Source organism: Carya illinoinensis, chromosome 5 (assembly GCF_018687715.1).
Source record: "Carya illinoinensis cultivar Pawnee chromosome 5, C.illinoinensisPawnee_v1, whole genome shotgun sequence".
NCBI classification, from domain to species: Eukaryota; Viridiplantae; Streptophyta; class Magnoliopsida; order Fagales; family Juglandaceae; genus Carya; species Carya illinoinensis.
Window position 1 is genome coordinate 13,438,804 of NC_056756.1, and position 25,525 is coordinate 13,464,328.

Sequence of the window (25,525 nt, forward strand, 5' to 3'; positions counted from 1 at the left end):
GGCAGCTCATCGGGAGAAAGGTTCTATGGGCAGTACAAATGCTGGTGAACGGCTGCTAGTACCTGAGGAAAACTTGGCACAAAATATGGAGGAAGGTGGCAGTTATGATAATAGCGAGATTAGAGGCTCGAACTCAAATTTTCATGATAAGATAGATACTGTTAAAAACTCAACTGTGAGAGTTCAAACTATTGAAGAGTAGCAAGAATCAAGGAAGTTAGTTGCGACCTTTATGGAGCTACAAAATCCAATTGAGCCAGCGGGAGATGATTTTTAAATTAACCCTGTAACATAAAAGGGAGGTATAGGAGGAGTGGTGGGCTGGGATGGGCTTGTGGGCCATAGTGGGATGTCGGTTGGGCCTGTTTATGAGAATGAGGCCTCCATGCATAGTCTTGAGTAGAATGTCACGTTGCTGGCCACATGTACCCACTCTGCCTTAAGGCAACCTGCAGTGCCTACTAAAGAAGCTGCTGAGCTTTCTACCTCGGCTAAAGGAACACACAAGTGGAAGAGACGAGCTCGCTCCAAAGGACAAGCTGCCTCTTGTCTAGATAACTTGCCTGGTCAGAAGAGGTTGGTTGATGAGGATGATGAGGTTTTAGCTAAGTTGGTGGTTTCAAAGAGAGGCAAGGGTGATGCTTATCTTCTTAAAGTATTGGCGGAGGCTGGTTTCCAGCCCCGCCAATTATTATGAAAATTCTAAGTTGGAACTGTCGGGAGCTTGGGAACCCCCGAACAATTCAAAGTCTTGGCCTTCTAACCAAGGCAAAAGGTCCCGAGGTGGTGTTTTTAATGGAAACAAAGTTATGGTATAAACGGGCTCACTTGGTGGCAAAGAAGCTTAATTATGAAGGGTGCCTTGTAGTTGAGGCTATTGGTAGAAGTGGTGGGCTTCTTCTGTTATGGAAGCAGGATGTCAAAGTGGAATTACTGAATTATTCCCAAAGACATATTAATGTCTTTATTACTGATGAACCAGGTGGCTCTCGGTGGCTTCTTACTTGTTTTTATGGTAATCCTGAGGTTAGTCAGAGAAAGGGTAGTTTTGAATTATTGAATTCTTTCAAACCTACTGATATGGGGTGCTGTGTCATTGGGGACTATAATGAAATTCTTACTAATAATGAAAAAGTTGGAGGAAGAGTAAGGAGTGAGGGTCAAATGGACTTGTTTAGACAGGTTCTTGTTAAGGGTTCTCTTTTTGATTTAGGATGGAGAAGGGACAAGTTCACATGGTCTAATCGTCATGAAAATGAATCTTTTACTAAAGAGAGGCTTGATAGAGTGTTAGCTAATCAACAATGGATGGAGGGTTTTGTCAATTACCAGGTGGACATTCTTCCTGCTATTTGTTCAGACCATAAGCCAGTTTTGCTTTCTTGCCTTTTTGCAAATAGTGAACAAACATTTGCACCTCGTAGCTTTAAATATGAAGCTACTTGGAGCCGAGAAGAAGGGTGCAGTAATCTAGTAGCTACTGAATGGCAGAAGCAGATGGGGAGTGGGTCTAAGCTAGCTAGTGTACAAGCTAAGCTAGAAGCCTGCAGTAAGAAACTAAGGCAGTGGAGCAGGCATATTGACCAGGACATATTACAAGCAATTAAGGAAAAGACAAGACTCATTAATCAGCTTCAAAGAGATGAGGGACCTAGCAACATGCAGAGTCAGAAACAATTGCAAATGGAGATAGAATTTCTGTTGGAACAAGAAGATAATAAATGGAAACAAAGAGCTAAAAGGCATTGGCTTGAGAAAGGAGATAGGAATACCAAGTTCTATCATGCGTGTGTTAATCAAAGAAGGAAGAAAAATACTATCAAATAGATTAAAGGTGAAGATGAGATGATGCTGACAAAGAATAGTGATATTGCACACGGGTTTTGGTTGCACTTTTCCAAAGTGTTCCTTTCGACTACTCCTACAAGAATGATGATTGATTAGGTCCTGAGTGGAGTGGAAAACAGAATCTCAGATGACATGCTATTAAACTTGAATAAGGAATTCCTGAGGGAGGAGGTTGATGTGCCTTTGAAGCAAATGTCACCTTTTAAGGCACCTGGTCCCGATGGCTTTAGTGCTGGTTTCTACCAAGACCATTGGGAGGTGGTTGGAGATGAAGTGTCTCAAGCTGTTCTTGAATTTCTGAGCAGTGGTATGTTGCCTTCTGGTCTTAACCATACTCACATTGCTTTGGTTCCTAAGGTAACCTCTCCTACTTCTATGCATGATTTCAGACCTATAAGCTTGTGTAATGTTTTATATAAGCTGATCTCTAAAGTATTAGCAAATAGATTGAAAGGGGTGCTTTCTAAGATTATTTCTTGGAACCAAAGTGCCTTTTTACCAGGAAGACTTATTACTGATAATATTATGGTTGCTTATGAGATGTTACATACAATACAGTCAAGGCAAAAAAGTAAGGTGGGAAGTATGGCCATTAAATTAGATATGTCCAAGGCATATGATAGGGTGGAGTGGGACTACTTGGAGGCTATGCTACTTAAGTTGGGGTTTGGTGAGAGATGGACTGGTTTACTTATGGCCTGTGTCAAAACAGTGAGTTATTCAGTCAAAGTTAATGGGGCTGCAGGAGACAGTATTTATCCTTCAAGAGGGCTTCAACAAGGAGATCCATTATCACCATATTTATTTCTCATCTGTGCTGAGGGTTTGAGTTCTTTAATGCAACAAGCAGAAAGAAATGGAATCTTGAGAGGAGTAGCTGCTTCTAGGGGAGGTTTGAGGATTATTCATCTTCTCTTTACTGATGATTGTGTCATCTTTTGTAAGGCCAAACAAGAAGAATGGTTCAATGTGGAGTAGATATTATGGAAGTATGAATGTGCATCTGGTCAGTTTCTTAATAAACAGAAGACTTCTCTGTTATTTAGTAGTAACACAAATTCAGCAGCTAAAGATCTTATTACACAGTCTACTAATGGTGTGGTTTGTGGGAACTACAATAAGTATTTGGGCTTACCAACTATGATTGGAAGGTCAAAATACAATACTTTTCGTGGCCTTAAGGAAAAGATATGGAGAAGAATATGTAGTTGGAAATCTGTTCTACTGTCTACAGTAGGAAAAGAGATTTTAATAAAAAGTGTGCTACAAGCTATCCCAGCTTATGCCATGAGTGTGTTCAAAATGCCTTGTATGTTGTTAAAGGAGATAGAAGCAATGTTATCTCGGTTCTGGTGGGACCACAATAAACCTGGGAAGGGTATCCATTGGAGGAGCTGGGAAAAGTTAGGCCAAGTGAAAGATAAGGGGGGTTTGGGGTTCAGAAATTTAGTAAGCTTTAATAAAGCTTTGCTAGCTAAGCAAGTATGGAGACTTATACAGGAACCCACCTCTTTGGTATCTCAAGTTTTCAAACATAAGTACTATAATCATAGTACTATACTTGGCTCTAAGATTGGTTCTTCTCCTTCTCACATTTGGAGGAGTTTATGGTCTGTTCTGGGCTTAGTGAAGGCTGGTTCTGTTTGGAGAGTTGGGAATGGGGAAACTATTCGAATTTGGCATGATAGGTGGTTACCTAGACCTATTTCTTAGATGGTGCAAACTCCCATTAACCTACTAGACTCTGAAGCCAAAGTGGTTGATTTAATTAATGTGGAAAATAGAGCATGGCAGACCAATATGTTAGATGCTGTGTTTAATAAAGAAGATTCTGAACTGATTGCTAGTCTACCTATTAGTATTAGAGGAGACAATGATAAGCTCATATGGGTGAATTCGTGTAATGGGAGGTTTTCTGTTAAGTCTGCCTATTTCTTGGATACTGATCTGAGAAGGCACCCTTTTGGTCAGCCTTCCAATAATGGGGGTGGGGATGGACAATAGAGGAAAATTTGGCATTTGTAGGTTTCTGGAAAGGTGAAGTTATTTATATGGAGGGCTCTCAATGATATTATTCCTACGAAAGGTATACTAGCTAGAAAACAGATTGTGAATGATGGGTCTTGTCCTGTTTGCACTAAAGAGGTGGAGACTATTTTGCATGTCCTTTGGTCTTGTCCTGCCGCAACAGATGTTTGGGGTGAAGCAATCAGTCCTGTGAAGAAATGGCACATAGCCTATGAGGACTTTTCTGTCCTATGGAGGGATTTGTCCACAAGGTTAGAGGCTGAGCAGTTGGACCAGATAGCTGTAGTGTTGTATCAGTTATGGAAAAGAAGGAATAGGTGGGTCTTTGATAACAAATTCCAAAGTCCATCTATTATTTACAAACATGCTACAGATGAGCTTGAAATATTCAAACAGGTAGGATTGTTGCAGAAACAGCAAGTTGCTGATACAGGAATGCAGAATCAAGAGAGGGTCCGAGTATTATGGGAACCAGCTGGGGCAAACTGCTATAATTTCAACTTTGATGTAGCATTTGATAAAAATAACAACACTATAGGAATTGGAGGAGTGTTGAGAGATTCTAGGAGAGAAGCAGAGATTATGCTTTCTGCTCCAAGGGCACATGTTCCTTCTGTTTTTCATGCAGAGTGTTATGCTCTTATTCGGGTCATGGAATTATGCCATGATCTAAGGATATCAAATGTTATTTTTGAGGGTGATGCTAAGCAGGTAATTGATAGTATCAATGGACAACATGTAGACTGCTCGTGGCAGAGACAGTTGATTGAAGACATTCAGTTTCTACTAGCTAGGCAGACTACCTGGAGGGTGAGGTTTGTAAAGAGAGAGGCAAATCATGCTGCTCATGCTACTGCACAATATGGCAAGTTTCTAATCTCTGAAGCAGTCTGGATGGAAGAGGGGCCAAGTGAGATTATGTCTTTTGTTTTGAGTGACAAAGAATGTATTCCCTTTTGAGTTTAATGATATTTATCTTTTTTCAAAAAAAAAAAAAAATAATATTCTAAAATTATTTTTATAAGTTTTTTATAAAAATACATCTCACTTGAAACATAATTGTATATAGAATTATAAAAAAAAATTATATATGTATCATTTTACTTAATGTTATATCTGTATACTTGTATACAGAGCAAACCTAGTATGCAAGTAGGCTTGTTTCATTTTTCTAAGACTAATTACTTGATGGTAATCCCATTGATGATTGATTTCACTTTAACATTACATTAGAAATATTATGTTTTTATTTGTTAGAATCGCACTGCACCATGATATACACAAATATATATAAACAAACGAGGTATCGAATAACAGAGTTTTACAGTGTTTTAAAACAAACTAATGTGACTTTCATTCCCATTTGGCCCGAGCCTGATTAATGTGCTTGAAATCATAGGTCAATACCAGGCTTCCATCCATTCTCTTCACAACAAACCTCTCAACCAGAACATAAAGACCAAACTTGATCCACTCCCCAGCTGACCCTCCCAATTCCTCTACTCTCTTCAGTGCCACTTGCCTCTCATTTCCCCCAACCCATCCAACCCTTGTCTGCTCCCACTTCATTCTCTCAACCACTAACATGCTCAAACCAACACTGACTTCTCCTCCTCCATTGCCAAAGCTCTTGAACCACATCACCCCATCAACCACATTCACATCCACAACTTCCATCCCAGCAATCAACACCTCTTCTCTCTGAACAACAGTCTCCACAACCACAGCATTGCCTTGGCTCTCACTCATTTCACATGAAAATACTTGTTCCCATTTTTGCTCCAGGCTTATCTCGTAGTACATCGATCTGGTCATTTGATCTTTCGGTGTTTCTTCCCTTATAAACATGAAAGGAGAATACCACATTCCAACAACTACGTTTTGAGAACTCTTACACGATAGCGGGAAACTGAAATCCGGGAGGCGAGCTCGGAGGGTAGTGTCTAGGCCCGATGCTTCACCTAAACTGAAATTTTGGGGAGTTGAGGTATGCACTTGCCACCCTTTATTTGCGAGGAACCGTGGAAGGAATCCATCTGAAGCTATGGGTTTGGCAACAAAACCAGACCTTCCACATGAAGTTTCGTTGGGATGAATCTCGAATTGCTGGTGCATCTCGTTGGGATCCAAAGGTCTTGGCGGTACATCCTTAATATAGTTGAAGCAGCAACAGGTTCCCTTGTCATCTTCCTTGGAATTTGCATATGCTTCCCTACAAGACCATTTTGAACGAGTCGAATTATTCATAAGCAATTCAGGATCAACTTACATGATAAAATTCATAACTTTGAGTTTGATCCGTTAATTAGATTAATCGAACAATTAAAATTACATATACCTTTGTTCTAGCTTGATATATAGCTGTAGCCAGTGAATTAATTTAAATCTCTTAAGTTTTTAGGGGATAAATTGTGATAAAAGGATAGAATTAGTCCAACCCATGAAAGAATAAAAAGCCACAGCGTAGAGAGGAAGAGACGAAAACCTGCTAAGGTGGAGAAATAAAACAATGAAGTGATTTAAAGTTGAAAAGAGAGGATAAAGCTGATACGATAGGGCACATTAAGGAAGAAAGGGCAATGACTAAAAAAAGGAGAGAGAGAGAGAGAGAGAGAGAGAGAGAGAGAGAGAGAGAGAGAGAGAGAGAGAGAGAGAGAGAGAGAGAGAGGACTTTTGCTAGAGATCATATTCTTCCTTCTTCCTCCTTGCTGCTTCCTCCTCCACGAAGGTTGCATCAATGAGCTAGCAGTCATTTATTTTATATTGCAAGCTAGCCATGAATGTTCAAGCACAACCACCACCTAGCAATACCATCTAATTAACTCGAATACTATAATCCGATCAATAATAAAATAACCAGTGACTAACACAAATTTATGGAAAAGGTTTTAAAATATCCAGGGCCCCAACTACAAAATGAAAATTTTGAGTCACCATATATGTCAGATAAGATAAAAGCATCCATGAAAACTATTACAGCAGCATACACAGCATACTACTCAAGGCTCAGATAATGAAGAACTTGCTGATCGGGGACAATTCAAGGATCCTGATATGCAGGCTTAATCTGCATCCAATGTGCAGAATACATGTTGTAGTCCGTGTTTATTTACCATAAGGACCTTCTTTTTACCATTCTGTCATGTATCTTTATGTAATTTTAAAGTTTGTTACGTAGCTGTACAGAATTCTTCTGATTCTTTTGGTTTGTTAATATTCCTTTTCCTTTTTGTATAAAGCTGCAGTAGTCGATCTGTAAAAGGATTGATTCAATGAATTCAAGATAGCAGAAAGTTTCTGCCTCATCAACCTTTCTCTCGATTGGTTCTCTTTCTGTATTTGTACTAGCATATCACATATGGGAGAAAAAATATATATTCAGTCTGATTTTATATCTTGGCAATTGAAAATTAATTACATGAATGCAAACATACCCTATATGCCTCCCGCGTGTCTTTATGGCATAGTACCGATTGGAAGACAGTGGCTGATTAAGAACCGGAATCAAGGCAGCGTAAAATCTCTCAACACGATTCTTATCGCCAACTCCCGTTGAATATCGGAGCGTGAGTTTCTTGTTCTGAGGGAAAGGCAGGTCCGTGATCATATGACTCTTGCATAATCCGAAGCAACAAGTAGGCTCGGCTTCTTCATCTTGGATGACCAGAACACCGGAGTTTGGGCCTTCAGGGGGTGGCAGGAAGAGGGAAGAAGGATCCTTTTGGTAGTCAGAAAGAAACTTCGTCACATACATATTGATGATGTTCGCGGGATATCTTTGCCTCTGCAACTCTCTACTTTCTTTGTATACGTTGTTGATGATTTATACAGAGTTTTCGTTTATTATTTTAGATTAAGTAAAGAACAATAAATCCATGCCGCGTGCATACCATTCTATGGGCAATGAGGCAGTTTATAAAATAAGACGTCGTTTAACGTGATTTATCATATTATAAAAATCAGATCTAATGGATAAATTATTATTTTTATATAATTTTTTATTTTTTTGATACAGCAGTGCTCTAACGTGGAGAATTTGGAATTATAGAAGACGCCAGAGTTGAACAGCTAACTCCGACCAAGTTACGTAGGAATTGACTCTTAGGACTTCCTGTGTGCGCGTTCTTCTTACTGGCTTATGTGCCTAATGTATTGAATGGAGATCTGGAACCGGATCATAAAAGAAATTAAATTTTTTATAAACCATATTTTAAAATAGAATGCGGACTTTCGTAAATCATTAGGAATGTATCTAACATTATTTTATCATAAAAAATCACACTACAACGTACGTTCGGGACTCAATGTGTTGGGTGACAGTTCAAATGATTACATAAATCTTATATCGTCATGTATGATTGATTGTATTTGTTATTTTAATTTTTCTCTTATGGTTCTTGACAAACAATCATCCAACAAGGATTCTTGCTAGAGTAATGCTAGGTAGACAAATCAAGCTCTTTGTAGAAAAAGGGATCTCACTAAGGGAGAATAATTTTTATTATACTTTTTTTTAGGTGAAATCTATTTTTTTACAAGAGCTTATCTATTTGAGATTTGTACAAGTCATTTATCTTTTTACAATACCTTCACTTGTCCAGATGCCAAAACATACTCTCAAAATCACTCAAATGGCTAGAAATTAGGTCTTCATTTGGTTACATAAATCAGAAGAAAAATATGTGAATAGTAAGATAATTTATTTATTGAATTTTGAAAAATGAGAGAAAACAAGTTGAATAAGAAAATTATAAAACTGAAAGAAAGTTAAAGTATAATTTTTTAATATTATTTTTGTTTTAAAATTTGAAAAAATTGAATTATTTTTTATATTTTGTTTAAAAGTTTAGAAAAACTATAATGATTAAGTAATGATTAAATGAAAAAGTCAAAAATTTGAAAATTTGAAACTAAAAAATAGTTATATTGGCATTTAGATATTTAAATGAAGTAATATAAAATAAGATGATATAAAAGGTTTGCCAAATCAAACTTCGCCTAAGTTTCTTGTAATCTTTCCTTTTAGTTGTACAAAATGTATTACCTTAAGTAATTCTATATAAAAAATATTTCAGGCAACACTTTCCCTTTTAAGGGGGAGAAATAACAAAAATTCAAACTATCCTACTTTGTTATAGCAATGGCATTGGCCAAGCCATATGCCAATGTATCTTTAAATTTTACCTAATTATTGTTGAAATGGTTTGTATTGGACTAGTTAAAAGCCCTCAGCTCCACTTTTTAACTACAGTAACTCCAAAAGCTTCACCAATTAGCTCAACATGATTGTTCATCTCCAAAAGCTATTTTTTATTAAGAAATTTCTTCATCCCACCATGGCACGTCTTCACAAGACTTTGTCTACAAACCATCATCATGAATTCTTATTGTATATTCTTTTACCCGACTACATGTATCTTTTGCGCTTGTAGTCCATTGTAGTTTTGTTTAATATTCTATGTTTCATATGAAAAAAAGAATTAAAAACCTTATCCAAAAAATATCCCATTAGATAGTTTTGTGCATGTATTGGATAGTGTTGTGAAGACAGAATTTTCAATAGTAATTTTCGGTAAGATAAATTGATCTCCATTTTGCAAAATATGGATATTAATTAACATTGGAGTTTATTTGCAAAATATAAAAAAAAATTATTAAATTTTTTTATTAAAATGCATAATATAATATTATTATTTTAACTTTGTAATGGATAGTTCAATGTGGATTAATATATTGAATGGCTTTGGATTTAGTCAAAACCTCTTATTAGAATAGTCAAAGCCAAACTTAAATTTTAGCTAATATAACATGAATTTATCTTTGTCTATTCTATTCATATCCAATCTCTACATTGGATTATCTACATATTATTTATATAATAATAAAATAATATTAATTTCTTTTTTTTTAAATTTTATTTTATTTAATTTTATCATATTTTACCATCTTACCGATTATATATTAATTAGTAATAATATTCTCAAAAAACTTTTGTAACCCATTCATGGTAGGAAGTAAGAAAAAAAAGAACTAAAAAAAAATTAAGAATATCGAAAAAGGGGAAGAACACGTAGGAAGAAATTAAAAAGAGAGACAGAGATCGATAGAAGCCAAAATCGAGTGAAAAGAAGGAAAAAAATATTCCCTTTGAATCTTTGATTACACTACAGTGTCTATTAAATTTGATCCATAATACTAATTTATTATAGCAAAAAGTTATCCATTTTACATTTGTATAATCCAATGGTACACATTTTGAAACTCTATTAGCTAAATACTCTATTAGATATGTATTTGCATAATCTAATGAAAATGCTGTTAAGCGTGTCCTCTATTCCTCGTGTATCGTTCTCGCCTCCCTCCAAATTCAAATACCAGTGCTAATGCTAATCGTTTATCCTCGAAGCGGGGAAATGATTTCATCAAGGACTTCCCCATTGTGGGTGAACCTACCAATAAAACAAGAATTTATAGATTGCTCAAACTTTTTATAGATCGCTCTGTTGGGTAACTTTGAAAAATTATAGAAAATATCTCAAAATTAAAAACCTCTTTTTCATCGTACTTTCAGCCACCAACCACCAAATAATTGTTTGGCTACGAAAGGTGCATATGTCTGCTAACATTTGCCCGTGCACCGCACTCAGTGCCAAAAATAAAGTGACATGAGTTACTTATTCTGAGTGGACAAAGGCTCGGTTGATGCAAGGTAGAATATTAAAAAAATATTTTATTAAAAATAAATAAATAAAATATTTAAATGATATAGTAAAAAAAATAGATAAACTGATATATAATTTATTGTAAAAGTCAATATGTAAAATAAAAAAAAATAGATTGTAATAATATATTTTTAATGATAGGATAAAAGAACCACTCAGAGTGCTCTTCGTCCATTCTTAAAAGCCGAAAAATAACAAAACAAGTCTGGTAACTTGATTGTCTAAAAGAAAAAAAAAAAAAGTCAAATATAAATTATTTCTAATTGTATGGTTCAATTAGTGGTATAATTTCAAAAAATAGATAGATATATTAACGAGTGTAACTATACACGTACAATTTTTTATATAATAATATTCTGAAATTATTTTTATAAGTTATTTTATAAAAATACCTATCATTTGAAACATAATTGTATATAGAATTATAAAAATAATTATATATGTATCATTTTCCTTAATGTTATATCTGTATATTTGTATACAGAGCAAGCCTAGTATGCAAGCAGGCTTGTTTCATTTTTCTAAGACTAATTACTAGGTGGTAATCCCATTAATAAAAAAATGATTGACTTCACTTTAACATTACATTAGAAATATTATGTCTTTTATTTTTTAGAATTGCACCACCACGATATACACAAAAATATATAAACAGACGAGGTATCGAACAGCAGTCTCCACAACCACAGCATTGCCTTGGCTCTCACTCTTTTCACATGAAAATACTTGTTCCCATTTTTGCTCCAGGCTTATCTCGTAGTACATCGATCTGGTCATTTGATCTTTCGGTGTTCCTTCCCTTATAAACATGAAAGGAGAATACCACCTTCCAACAACTACGTTTTGAGAACTCTTATACGATAGCGGGAAACTGAAATCCGGGAGGCGAGCTCGGAGGGTAGTGTCTAGGCCCGATGCTTCACCTAAACTGAAATTCTGGGGAGTTGAGGTATGCACTTGCCACCCTTTATTTGCGAGGAACCGTGGAAGGAATCCATCTGGAGCTATGGGTTTGGCAACAAAACCAGACCTTCCACATGAAGTTTCGTTGGGATGAATCTCGAATTGCTGGTGCATCTCGTTGGGATCCAAAGGTCTTGGCGGTACATCCTTAATATAGTTGAAGCAGCAACAGGTTCCCTTGTCATCTTCCTTGGAATTTGCATATGCTTCCCTACAAGACGATTTTGAACGAGAATTATTCATAAGCAATTCAGGATCAACTTACATGATAAAATTCATAACTTTGAGTTTGATCCGTTAATTAGATTAATCGAACTTGAATTAAAATTACATATACCTTTGTTCTAGCTTGATATATAGCTATAGCCAGTGAATTAATTTAAATCTCTTAAGTTTTTTGGGGATAAATTCTGATAAAAGGATAGAATTAGTCCAACCCATGAAAGAATAAAAAGCCAGAGTGTAAAGAGGAAGAGACGAAAACCTGCTAAGGTGGAGAAATAAAACAATGAAGTGATTTAAAGTTGAAAAGAGAGGATAAAGCTGATACGATAGGGCACATTAAGGAAGAAAGGGCAATGACTAAAAAAAGGAGAGAGAGAGAGAGAGAGAGAGAGAGAGAGAGAGAGAGAGAGAGAGAGAGAGAGAGAGAGAGAGAGAGAGAGAGTGGACTTTTGCTAGAGATCATATTCTTCTTCCTTCTTCCTCCTTCCTGCTTCCTCCTCCACGAAGGTTGCATCAATGAGCTAGCAGTCATTTATTTTATATTACAAGCTAGCCATGAATGTTCAAGCACAACCACCACCTAGCAATACCATCTAATTAACTCGAATACTATAATCCGATCAATAATAAAATAACCAGTGACTAACACAAATTTATGGAAAAGGTTTTAAAATATCCAGGGCCCCAACTACAAAATGAAAATTTTGAGTCACCATATATGTCAGATAAGATAAAAGCATCCATGAAAACTATTATAGCAGCATACACAGCATACGACTCAAGGCTCAGATAATGAAGAAGTACTTGCTGATCGGGGACAATTCAAGGATCCTGATATGCAGGCTCAATCTGCATCCAATGTGCAGAATACATGCTGTAGTCCGTGTTTATTTACCCTAAGGACCTTCTTTTTGCCATTCTGTCATGTATCTTTATGTAATTTTAAAGTTTGTTACGTAGCTGTACAGAATTCTTCTGATTCTTTTGGTTTGTTAATATTCCTTTTCCTTTTTTGTATAAAGCTGCAGTAGTCTGTAAAAGGATTGATTCAATGAATTCAAGATAGCAGAAAGTTTCTGCCTCATCAACCTTTCTCTCGATTGTTTCTCTTTCTGTATTTGTACTAGCATATCACATATGGGAGAAAAACTATATATTCAGCCTGATTACATATCTTGGCAATTGAAAATTAATTACATGCATGCAAACATACCCTTTATGCCTCCCGCGTGTCTTTATGGCATAGTACCGATTGGAAGACAGTGGCTGATTAAGAACCGGAATCAAGGCAGCGTAAAAGTGCTCAACATGACTGTCCTGGCCGCTTCCTGTTGAATACCGGAGCGTGAGTTTCTTGTTCTGAGGGAAAGGCAGGTCCGTGATCGTATGACTCTTGCACAATCCGAAGCAACAAGTAGGCTCGGCTTCTTCATCTTGGATGACCAGAACACCGGAGTCTGGGCCTTCAGGGGGTGGCAGGAAGAGGGAAGAAGGATCCTTTTGGTGGTCAGAAAGAAACTTTGTCACATACATATTGATGATGTTCTCAGGATATCTTTCCCCCTGCAACTCTCTACTTTCTTTGTATATGTGGTTGATGATTTATAGATTTTTCATGTATTATCTGCTTGTCCAATAAATTTTTATCTCAAATATAAAATTTTTATCTCATTATTATAATTTTTTTAAATTTTTATATAAAATATAATAAATAATTTAACTTTTTTTTAATTTTTTTAAATCTCAATATAATAATAATATTAAAATATAATATTTTAATATTTAATTTTAAAACTTAAAATTTTCATTTAAAAATGTTCCGTGGCTAAGCAAAGTAAAAAACAATAAATCCATGCCGCGTGCATGCCATTCAATGGGCAATGTGGCAGCTTATTATTATTAGGACGGTGCTACTCTGCCGCCCAAAGTGCACCGCTTCATTTGACCGCACGGTCAATTTTTTTTTTTTTTAGATTTTTTTAATATATTTAAATATTTTTAAAAAATATAAAAAAAATATCAATACACTTAAAATCACTTCCTTAATCACTAAACAAAAAGAAAATTATAAAAAAAAAATTTTGTAACCAGTTATCACTTTGAGGGGCACAGGGAAGGGTATCCTAGCATTTCCTTTATTATTATTAAAAACGTGGAGACTTTGGAACTTGCAGAAGAGTCCAGAGTTGAACAGCTAATGGCTCCGACCAAGTTACGGAGGAATTGACTTTTAGGGCTCTTCCTGTCTGCGCGTTCTTCTTTCTTGGCTTATACGCCTAATGTATTGAATGGAGATCTAGAACCGGATCATATAAGAAATTATTTTTTTTATAAATTTTTTTTTTTTGTTTGTTTTTTTTTTTTTTTTAAAATAGAATGCAGACTTTTGCAAATTATTAGGAATGTATCTAACATTATTTTATCATAAAAAATCACACTACAACGTACATTTGGGACTCAATGTGTATCTAACATTATGTTTGAATTGACTTGTCAAGTGACCCAAGTTTATTACTTGATTGATCTAATGAAGTGAGCCAATGAAGCTAGTAGAGAGATAATTTGACAAGTCGTACGAAAGTTTATTCCTCATAATTATAGTAAAGATGAAAATGACACTCTGATTATAAAGACCTACCAGGAAGATGGAGGCTATTAATTATTTATTGACCTTGGTGCACTCGAACTATTACCCTTATGTAGAGATGACGTTCCATCCGTATTAAATGATCATTCAGTTGAAGATTTTGCTGAATCAGAAGAATCAAAACAACAAGAAGAAGAAGAGTCAGAAGAACTTATGAAGAAAATGAAGAAGAAGATGATGAGGAAGGAAGTTACGAAGATGTTATTGAAGGATATTCGGAAACAAGCATGGAAAATACATCTATAGATGAAGAATAAAAGTACTAAATGTTTTATTTACATAGATTAGGCTATTATATTTTTTATAATTATTTCCAAATTACTTCATTGAGAATAATAATGTTTTCCAAGGATACCACCAAAACGACAACGAAGAAATGTGCTACGTCCGCTAAGTCTTGAATCGGTTGAAAACTCCCCAACTAAGGGTTCCAGTCCTGATCAAGTTGATACACAAGAGGCAAATGGACAGTCCACACCTACTGGTAAGAAAATTCTTATTAATAATTAATTATATTTGATTACTTGGGAAGATTGGTTTATAATTTTAAATATATTAGCTGATGCCTTGTCACGTCATGGTCATGGCTTAACACATGACTTGGCTCTAGAAAAAAATAGAAGGCATGGGAAAATCAAAGTCAACATCCTCATAACTTCACTGGGGGTGTGGATGATAGTGCGGTATTGCTTTCCTCCTATGTTGGAACACTAATCTCAGCTTATGTGCCATTTTATGATTTTATGTGCGGTCTTGACGAGATGTACCGACTGAAGTTAAGAATCACATTTGGAGTCATGTACTAGTGAGTTTCTAAATTTTGACCATCACGAGTACGTACAAATTGTGAATGAGTTGATAACTACATTATTTCGGTGCCACAAAGGACGATGTCATGACCATGTCAAATTTGAGATGTTGAAAGAGGTTGCTCAATCCCCTTTTCAAAAAATGAAGTTAGACGATTAGAGGAAATGTTGTGATCTTTTTCCAATTTCGGATTATTAGGTATTCTAGATTTTTTCCCTATAACTTATTTACAGTAATATTGGTTTCACTGATTATATTTAACATTTATAATTTCTCCTGCATCATTTAAATTATATCAATGCACATAATAGAACGTATTTGACAATCACACATTGCACTGGTTCAAGATCATTCCAACGCCTTGCCTATAAAATAGTAGTTACTTATTAAAATTCAGTATTTTTTATCATATTCCTTATTTAAGTACTAACATGATTTTTTAAAATTACTACTGTGGTTTTGCTAGAAATACGATAATCTTGAAAATTTCTTCATCGTTCATGTCTATGCAGCTACTCACATTGATGCACACAGCAAGTTGATTAATCTTGTCGCCAAAGATAATTATATAAGTGAGATCATTTTATGTGAATAAATTATGCCAACATATGAATGGGTATTATGTTTTCTTACTATTTTATTTAATATGTTACTTATTGTATATTTTTTTCCTAATTATTGTAACAAAAAATAATTGAGCTACAGTCAACCTCTGAGGAATCTTCTTCTAGTGACATCAACATATTTACACAAATCCTTAGGATCAAGTCTGGTTTGGTAAGAGGTTTGTGACATTCTTTCAAGCTTCACTACAACATATTCGGCCTTTTGCTATGACTATTTTTTCAGCAACTTATAACTTGCCGTAAATACTTACATTTACCAACAACATTAATCTTTCGAAAAAAAATTAATGCAATCGTGACTAAAATCAATTTTTTTCAACAAAAGCATATTGCCACAAATATTTTAAGACCAAAAAAAGTCAATTTCGACACTTTCTTAATATTTTACAATGACATTCAGTTGTCACTAATTTTAATAGAGTTAAATTTAATTATTTGCTACAATTTACTCCACCACACACAAGTTCAAAATATAAAACTTAAATTTCTCCCCTTTATTTTTTTCCCTTTCCCCGAATAACCTTCTCCCCGTTTTGTTTTTTGTTTTTTTTTTTTCCCTTTACCTTCTTCTTTCCCTTGCCCCTAACCTATTTCCACTTCTGCGCAAACACCCCCAAGCCCCCTGCCCGTGACCCTGCCTTGTCTTCCCCCCTCCCCGTCTCTCTCACCAACCACCGCCAGCGACCATAGAGCCGCCGTGAGTAGTAGCCACCTCGAGCAGACGCACATGGGTGTCACCGTTGAACGCTGCCCAAAACCTCTCTCTCTCTCTCTCTCTCTCTCCCATTCGTTCTAGTTGTCGAGCCGCCACACCAGTTGCCCGATTCGGTCTACCCCATCGTGCACACCATCACAAATCTAGGAACCGTCGTAAGTGTCCCCTTATTTTCACTATTGATTTCACTGTATTCACTACAAGGAAATTTGGGTAAGAAAGTCCATTAACCAGTTTCGTATTTATACTATTGTTTTTGTGACTTGTACATTAGTACCATTTAGAAAGTTGCTTTGGTTCTGGTTGTGTAAGAAACATTAGTGTTTTGACTTCTTGGTTACGTTGATGTGTAATAGCCTCTGATTTGGAGTGTTGTGGGCGGAGAAAACTTGGTAGTGTGGCTGTTTGGGTTGCTATATGGATTGTGTGAGACGTGGGATGTTGCTGGTTATGGTATTGTGGGTGGAGAAGACTTGACTGCAGGGCCTAATTTCTCATATTACTAACATTTTATTCTTTTGCAACTCATTTGGTAAATTAAAGAGACTTATTAACCTAACCTGACTCTTAATATCTGATAAGTGTAATAAGCTGCTCTGGTATTGGTACTACCAAACTTTTTTTTCCCATCCTGGCCCCAAAACTCGACATGCGTATTTAGACAAGCTGAGTATTCCCCTGCTGGTTTTTTTGCTAGTTTCAGACTTTAGTAATGAGATGGAAAAGCTGTGATCTAGTTACCCCACTAGTTTTCAATTGTAGTTATGGGAGTGATTCATTTGGGTACAAAAGGCTGTGAATTCTGTATATGGTCACCATGATTAGTTGATTTGAAAAAACACAAAGGATGCCTGTGGAAATAATTATATTATATATTGCTTAAACTCTTGTGCAATTTTTTTTCTTTGTTTTTAGAAAGTGGAAAAAATTATTATGAACCAGAAAGAATCATTTGTGATGAGCTAGTGACTTCAGTTTCATAAACACTGAAAATCAATTTTATGTTCAAAGGGGAACAGACTTTACAAGATCATCCCTTAACGATCCATTATTTTTTAAAATTTGGGAGGTGGGGACCAATGAGCTGTAGATGACCATGGTTAGACACCCATAATATGCTACTGACAGCACTAAAGAGAAGATTATACACTAGGATCATATTGGTATACTAAAATTACCTTATCAACATAGGGTACCTTGCCTTAAACAACTGAATAAAAATTAAAACAAGGATAATTATTTTCTCTTTCTCCCTGTCTAACCAGTCCATGTTCAATGACTTTTTGATTTTAATTATTTTAGAGAGGGGATCCAAGGGGATCAAGGCCAATAATTTGGATGTTAGCTAAAGAGAGCTACTCACTAGTACTGCATTTATTTATCACATCTTAATTGGGTTAGCGTTGAAGTTTTTTGAACGTTTTCTTTTTCAGCAATAGGCCAATAATTACTTATGCTATTCTATCATTAGCTACATTCATTCCAAAATGTTCCAGCATACATATGTTGTTTTGGTAGGCATAATGCACAAAGGAGGTTTCTATGTATGTTGATTATGATTTTGAGTTTGAGAATGGACCAACTGTGCATATAATTTAGAAATAATGGCCTCAGGTATAACTCTAATTGTGGATTTGACTCTCCTTCACATGTAGCTATAAAACACCATCTGCTTTCACTTTTGTTTGCATTTTCCATTTACATGTTTTGTTCTCTCATGCATGCTTCTGTTGTTTGACTTCTAAACCATTTCTTACTTCAAATTGGCCAATGATTGAGTGTTGAATGTATCATGTTAATGCAACTTCCATTTGTCGACATTATCTCTTAATTCTTTTTATTAATTTATAAAATAATGACTTCCAAGATGATACTGTTTTATAGATTATGCTAATGCATTTGTGGAGCCTAACTTGTTCTTAAAGTGTGTCTGCACATCTGCATACACACTAAAGGGGAGCCCTTTAGTCCTACTTTAAGTGCATGCTATTTAATATCCTTTACCTACTATTTTCATTTATTTTTGTGTTGGCAGTTGTTTTTTCTTGAATTTATTAGCCTTCTAATCTTACAAAATGTTTTTACCTACCCACTCAAAGAGCCAGTTAGAGAAAATGTTGGATTCATTTGGAGCAACAATGTCAATCATTAAAAAGAAACTTCAGTTTTTATTGGCTGGTTAACTACTAATTTATTTAACTAATTTATTAACTAATATGTGAAGTCTATTTGTAACATATTAAAAAAATTGAAGCAAATATGCATGCAACTTATGCTCATTTTATTAATATTTAGACTTTAAGATAGGTAGTCCAATGTTGACAAATCTATCTAGAATGTCCATGTTCTATATAGATTTGTTAGCCAACACTTGCTAATGGAATCTATTTATCATCATCTACCTAATTTTGTTTCCACTCATCACTTCACAAGAAATTAGGGGTATTGCTGGGGAAGACATACAAGTCTTCCACTATTTGCATACCATCATTTTTATTAATGTGCATGTAATTGCTTACCATCCTTATAATGCTAATAGTCACATTATCTTCTAAACACCTCTATTTACTTTTTCTTTTCATAAAACATTTGCTGGAAAATGTCAAAGGAATGCTATCATTGAGAGGACTGACTGAATTCATTGGAAGATACAGTTGCACTCTCCTTTTGATGCAGTATCTGACTCTATAGAAAGTGCACCTCAAAGTAATGCTTGGTCTATTAATTAAGCATTTAAATCACAAGTATGTGTGCACATATAGACTGGATATTTATATATCAGAAACATTAGCCTAATACTATAAAATGATCACCAAGTTGAGTATGGTATGATGGACCTTGACATGAAGTAACACTCCAGAGAAACTTGTGTAAGAGGTTCGGCTTTTTTAAAAACCATTGCAATTGGCTAAATATTTTTATACACTAGCTTCCCCTATAGTCAGATATGCACTTTGACAGCTCAAAAAGCTCAACTTATTAAATCTTATTGAGGTCTTTGCCGATGTACATTATTGTCAACTAATGTGTTGTTTTTATTAGTTTTTGGGAGAAGGAACTAATATTATTGCACAAAGGCAACTTTGCACCAGTCCCTTTTATTTTGTCTGCACATTGACATCTCTGCAGTCACTACTTAATGTGATTTAGCAATTGCAATGCTCAAACCTTGTTAAGAAATTCCTAATTATAGGTTCTTCTAAATGTCCCATATATAATATGGAGGAAGTTACTGTTTTACATATATTGTGGGAATGTTCAGTAGCTTCAGATGTGTGGGGGGATAGAGATAGTCCTGTTAAGAAATGGCTTGGGAGTTAAGCTGATTTTGCAAGTTTGTGGTCTGATTTTCTTGACAGGTTGGATAGTGGCAGTTTGGATCTGATATATGAAATCTGAAATCCACTCTGGACTAGAAGGAATCTATTCAGTTTTGATAACCAGTTCATCAGCCCATCATTGGTGTTAAATTTAGCTGTCTCTAATCTAGAAATCTTCAAAACTGCAAGCTCTGTTATAGTCTCTACTGCAAGTTTTGCTACTAGTTCAGCTGCAAAACTTTTGCTACTAATTAATGAAGTTCTATGTGCATAAAATTGTATGAAGAAGTTTGCTTATATTTCCCAAACAGAAGACTTTTGGAGTTGACACGAATTAGTGAAAGCACCCGTACGTCTTGGCTCTTAGCTAGAGCCAATCACCTTAAATAATTTTGTAGCATTAATTAATAGGAATGTTTACACATGTCATTCCATTTATATATTATGTAATGCTTGCAAGAAGTCCGGTCATTCTGCATTGGGCCCCATTCAGATAATCCAAAAAGTAAATAATAATAGTGCATTTGATGATGATGATGATAAAGAAAAAAGCTCCTGAATGATTCTGAAAAATTATTGTAAAGATGAATCTGTAACTAGTACAAATCTTAAACTGAATAATACTATCCTCCCACTTATCAAAAAAATAATAATAATACTATCCTCCCAACTTGTTATCATAATGCCTTAATGCTAGCATTTCTTTTTCCATGTTATCTGGGATTTGAGTTGTTGATTCATTAGGCATGTTGTTTGGCTTTTTTGCATTGCTGAAGATGCAAAAGAGAGGTTGCCATCCCTCCATATCTGAAGTCTTTTCAGTTTAATTATGTTGACTTCGAACTTTGAGACAGATTACTTTGCTTTCTATCTATGATTTCATGATATTCTAATCTTCGAGTTAGTCTGAATAGTTTTGCCACCATGACATTTGCTCTATGAACCGCATAACATTTTCAGTAGTAATTTACTGAAAAAAGGTTCATTTACTTTCTTTTATCCATTAATAGTCCATAATTGGTGTGGCATTCGTTAAGTGCCAGGAAATAATATTGTTGTGAGTTTCACAGCACTAAATTGTTATAAAATCTTATTTCTCATGTCACAGTTACATTTCATGCACTACATAGCTTTATGCAATTGCTCAAATAATATTTTGAGTAATTTTAGACGTATCTAACTAAAAACCTATGTGGTTTAACCGATTGGTTTAGTAGGCTGTAAGAAGATATACTATTTTGATTATCTAAGACTAATCCAATGGGTGTTTTGGTGCCATGGAGAATAGTAAAGGGAACTGAAAGTAAAGTTGAAAGTTTGGAATGTTTATCAGTTTCACAACATGGACAGCCAAATAAACCTGCACTTTTACATAAACATGATTACTTAAGTAGGGATATTTCTGTTTGGTATTTACATATGAGCTACTGAAGCACACAGGTACTAGATGCTGAATACCTATGGATGTAGAACCTTTATCATATGATTCAGAATACTTGGTTTTATAGATAGCATGTTTTTGGAAACTGAATTGAAGTACTTTATGATTGCTAGAGGGTGAGAGGAATACCTTTTTTCTTGGCGCAAAAATGCTATATAAAGCTTATTGTAATACAATTTCAGAAATACACTTAGGGACATTTTCGTTATCCATTAATGGATTTTTAAGTGACATTGCATCTTTGGCAATTCCTTCTGCAGCTTTATTTCCTGCTATCCTTCTATAGTTGCCAAGACCACACTATGCAACCCATATCTGAATATTAATCTCCCCTCTATTATTCTTGCTTCCCTTTTTTTCCTTTTGCACCCATCGGCAAGCTTTGGGAGTTTGATAATTTTTTAAGTTTTGGAGTCTTTTTTCTTCTATCCACGGTTTTCTGATTTAGACATTCTTATTTGTGAGTTAAGCAACCCTGCTTAACAATTGAAGCTTGTCATTGCTAACTAGCCCTTTGCTCTTTTTATCTAAGTCTGTTTTTGTAATATTTACCTTTCTATGAACTCATTTGACGCTGTTAGTGTTAGTGGCTTCTTTGTATATATTATATAATATATCTTCCTTCCATAGAAATGCGTATTCTCATAATAATGTCCTTTTTTCCAGTACCACTACTAAAAATGTTTTTAATCCCTGACCCTTTTTGGTTATGGCAGTTTCTACCAACTGAAATAAAACCAGTTGTGGGTTAAAACACCTTTCTAGCTTGATCAAGCATTCAGTTCTCACTTCCAGGCATACTTTTTTCTCTTCCTTTTTATTTATTTATTTATGTATTATATATTATTTAAATTTGGCTTTTATTCCATTGTTTTCTTACCTGGTGTCGCTTTGTTAGTTGAAGCACATTCCAAGAGCTCTTCTATTTCAAATGCACTTGAGATCAAGCATGTATGAAACGGGTGAACTAGTACAGTTTCCAGGAGCTTAGGTTTTTTATCTTTGAAGCTTGTAACCATAACATTCAAATGATGAATGCATAATTGAATGTGTGACATTGAACAGGGTGGAAATGTAATGCAGTAGGCCCTCTGTTATGAAACTGTTGTTGGTATGATTTTCAGCAGGAAATTTGTTGTAGAAACTTTATATATTGTTTAATGGACCGGATGAATAAGTCTTTGGCATGTGAGTGTCTTTATAGATGCCTATGGTTTTAATCTAACTCATGAACATAGTCTTAACCAATTCAATGCCTTTACACCTACTTCTATCGAAACTGTTTGGATTCAATTTGTGTTTCCAAAACATGATAAACTTATTTGTTTGCTGCAGCAATACTGTATTTAAGCGGGTGGTTGTATGCAGTAAACATCTCTTACTAGTCTACATGTAAGGGAATTATTATGGCTGTATAACAAAGTGGTTGACTGTATTGCTGTGAATTTGTTCTTTCTGATGCTTTATTTGTTTAAATAGACTGTTTTTCTCATCTCAATTTAGTGATTAGGTTTTTTCCCCTGGGTGCCATTGGATTTGTTTTATCCTATTTGGTCTCCAGTTTGTTTTTTGTTTTGCTTTGTTTTGAATTTTTGAAAAAGCATTCCCTTTTTCAGCTTTTGTTTTAATATTTTCTATGGTTCAATATTTTGTGTTTTCCATTCTATTTTTCCTTGCTAGCATGCATAATCCACACAAGTTAGTAGGGTATGAAAATTCTTTGCTTTTGAGGATATGATTCAAGCATCTAGGTGACAAACTTGTTATTTGGGAATTATAGGGCCATGCATATACTACACAATTGGACTGCCTTTTTTAATGTCGTTGCGTGCGCCCTCCCTCTAATTTATTGGGAGCAGATTTTGAAATTACACAGTAGACAATACTCATTTATAGAATCGATGCATATAAAGTGTTGACACTAGATTAGATGCTTGTACATGAATCTGCTTGCTTCTTAGTTATAAGTCATATGCTTTCTATAAGTAATGTACTGAACCAATAGATATAATCATGCCTGCAAGCATGATTATGTGGATGCCCATTCTTACTCATTCCAGTATGTTTTTAGTATGTACTGCAGTGTGAAACAAGCTGCATTTTTCCTATCTTCATCACCCATTCAACTTCTCATACAATTCTTTGCTAACAAACTACATTGCTAAAAGTTGTTCTATCCATTTAACTCTATCAGGGTCTTAATGGAGTCCACTTCATATTAACTTTTATCAAGAGAAAAGTTACCGTGGCCTACTATTGTGCTACCAAGATTTAAATGGATAAATCTTGGATGCATATTGAAGATAGATTGCGGTCTCATGAATATGCCGAAGACATTAATCAATTCTTATCAATGGCTCAATCCAATGCTCCTTCCAGTGACTCAATTAGGTGTCCTTGTCAGGACTGTCGTAATAACTTCTTCTAGCCATTTACTATTGTGAGGGATCATCTATTTTTGAGAGGGATTGATAGAAGTTATACTCAATGGATATTTCATGGAGAAGATGATCCTTTTCATGCCAACCGGTCAGACGATGAGGATGATGGAGATGATACTAGAGAGTACATTGATGACGTCGATGAGATGTTAGATGACATTCGTGTGGGATCCTTCGTGGATGATATTATCGGTTTAAATGCTAGTGGCAGTGATGATGATAATGCACAGCCCAACGTTGGGACTTCTAGACACCATACGTTTGAACAGTACGTCGAGGATGCACGACGTCCACTATATCCATCGTGTACAACCTACTCAAAGCTATCATTTATAGTGAAGTTGCTTCACATCAAGACAATCGGGGGTTGGAACGTGAAGTCATTTAACATGGTGCTAAAGCTATTGAAGTCTGCATTCCCGAGTGCTATCTTACCTGAAGACTATAATGATGCACGTCAGCTAGAGCGTGGGTTGGGATTTAGTTACACCAAAATCCATGCATGCCCAAATGACTGTATGTTGTTTTGGAAAGATGATGAAGACAAAGATGAATGCCCTAAATGCAACGCATCTAGGTGGATCTCAATGACGAGTAAACATCGGGTACCTCAGAAAGTGATGCGTTATTTTCCATTGAAGCCTAGGTTGCAACGCCTTTATCTATCAAAGAAGGCAGCAGAAGCCATGCGATGGCATAAAGAGGGCCGTATTGATGATTTGAACTGTATGAGGCATCCAGCTGATTCCAAAGTTTGGAAAGATTTTGACAGTCAACATGATTGGTTTGCCAAAGATTCTCGTAATGTCCGTCTTGGACTGGCCAGTGATGGGTTCAACCCGTTCAATAACATGAGCAAGCCCTATAGTATATGGCCAGTAATACTTCTACCTTACAACTTGCCACCTTGGTCTTGCATGAAAGACACATACTTTATGTTGACCTGTTTGATACCTGGTCCTAAATCACTCGGAAATGATATCGATGTCTTCCTGCGTCCTTTAGTTGATGAGTTGAAAGAATTATGGGAGGTTGGTATTGAGACATATGATGCATTCAGTTGTGATGTTTTCCGATTAAATGCATCTTTACTTTGGACTATAAATGACTTCCCTGCATATGCCAATCTTTCTGGGTGGAGCACGAAGGGGAAGTTAGCATGTCCTGTATGTAATGTTGATACCGATTCTATGTGGTTGGCGTTTGGGCGTAAACATTGTTATATTGGCCACCGTCGATGGTTGGATCTGGACCACCCTTGGAGAAAGAAAAAACGTGCTTTCAATGGTGCCAACGAGGTTCAGATTCAGCCAGCAAAGCTTTCGGCCCAAGCTATATTTGAATCATTATCCGTGGTCCCGAACGTGCAATTCGGGAAAAGTTCACGGAAGAGGAAACGGGCACCACAAGAATTAAACTGGACAAAGAAAAGCATCTTCTTCGATCTCCCATACTAGCAAGACTTAGAGTTGAGGCATAACCTAGATGTAATGCATATTGAGAAAAACATCTGTGATAGTGTGTTGGGCACCTTGCTGAGTATTGATGGAAAGAGTAAGGACACTGCAAATGCGCGCATAGATTTGGAACATCTAGGACTGAGGAAGGAATTACACTTACGTCCGGATGGCGATCGTTGCCGAATGAGTCTTGCATGTTACACCCTAAACCAAAATGAAAGAATATCCTTCTGTGAGTGGGTGTCACAAGTTAAATTCCCAGATGGCTTCGCCTCTAAC

The 25,525-nt window shown here is 35.6% G+C and overlaps 4 protein-coding genes across 5 annotated transcripts; 3 read left to right on the plus strand and 1 right to left on the minus strand.

Annotated features, from left to right (window-relative positions):
• Positions 1-693: 693 nt before the first annotated feature.
• LOC122310099 lies at positions 694-1,827 on the plus strand. Its single transcript, XM_043123985.1, has one exon. It carries the CDS (start codon positions 694-696, stop codon positions 1,825-1,827), a length of 1,134 nt encoding a protein of 377 aa, XP_042979919.1.
• A 1,734-nt stretch (positions 1,828-3,561) lies between these two features.
• LOC122310101 lies at positions 3,562-4,836 on the plus strand. Its single transcript, XM_043123986.1, has 2 exons — positions 3,562-3,814; positions 3,935-4,836. Exons 1-2 carry the CDS (start codon positions 3,562-3,564, stop codon positions 4,834-4,836), a joined length of 1,155 nt encoding a protein of 384 aa, XP_042979920.1.
• Positions 4,837-5,141: 305 nt separating this feature from the next.
• On the minus strand, positions 5,142-13,372 carry LOC122311419. 2 transcript variants are annotated; one of them, XM_043125973.1, is made up of 3 exons: positions 13,000-13,372; positions 11,283-11,772; positions 5,142-5,598 (listed from the first exon to the last, which is right to left on the minus strand). In XM_043125973.1, the coding sequence occupies exons 1-3, from the start codon at positions 13,317-13,319 to the stop codon at positions 5,230-5,232; spliced, it is 1,179 nt and encodes a 392-aa protein (XP_042981907.1). In that variant the 5' UTR covers positions 13,320-13,372; the 3' UTR covers positions 5,142-5,229. The 2 variants fall into 2 exon arrangements, with proteins under 2 accessions (XP_042981907.1, XP_042981908.1); XM_043125974.1 differs by lacking the exons at positions 11,283-11,772; positions 13,000-13,372 and adding an exon at positions 7,311-7,725 and having other exon boundaries at positions 5,142-6,088.
• A 10,248-nt stretch (positions 13,373-23,620) lies between these two features.
• LOC122310102 lies at positions 23,621-25,243 on the plus strand. Its single transcript, XM_043123987.1, has 2 exons — positions 23,621-23,756; positions 23,853-25,243. The coding sequence occupies exons 1-2, from the start codon at positions 23,621-23,623 to the stop codon at positions 25,241-25,243; spliced, it is 1,527 nt and encodes a 508-aa protein (XP_042979921.1).
• Positions 25,244-25,525: the final 282 nt, after the last annotated feature.

Coding starts and splice junctions, on each gene's coding strand:
- LOC122311419 (XM_043125973.1), bottom strand. CDS start 13,319: ATGTATGTGACAAAGTTTCTTTCTGACCACCAAAAGGATCCTTCTTCC. Junction 11,773..12,999: donor ACACGCGGGAGGCATAAAGG/GTATGTTTGCAT, acceptor ATCGTCTTGTAG/GGAAGCATATGCAAATTCCA. Junction 5,599..11,282: donor AGAGCCAAGGCAATGCTGTG/GTTGTGGAGACT, acceptor GGCAATGCTGTG/GTTGTGGAGACTGTTGTTCA.
- LOC122310101 (XM_043123986.1), top strand. CDS start 3,562: ATGGTGCAAACTCCCATTAACCTACTAGACTCTGAAGCCAAAGTGGTT. Junction 3,815..3,934: donor TCTGAGAAGGCACCCTTTTG/GTCAGCCTTCCA, acceptor TTCCTACGAAAG/GTATACTAGCTAGAAAACAG.
- LOC122310102 (XM_043123987.1), top strand. CDS start 23,621: ATGGATAAATCTTGGATGCATATTGAAGATAGATTGCGGTCTCATGAA. Junction 23,757..23,852: donor GTGTCCTTGTCAGGACTGTC/GTAATAACTTCT, acceptor TTCATGGAGAAG/ATGATCCTTTTCATGCCAAC.
- LOC122310099 (XM_043123985.1), top strand. CDS start 694: ATGAAAATTCTAAGTTGGAACTGTCGGGAGCTTGGGAACCCCCGAACA.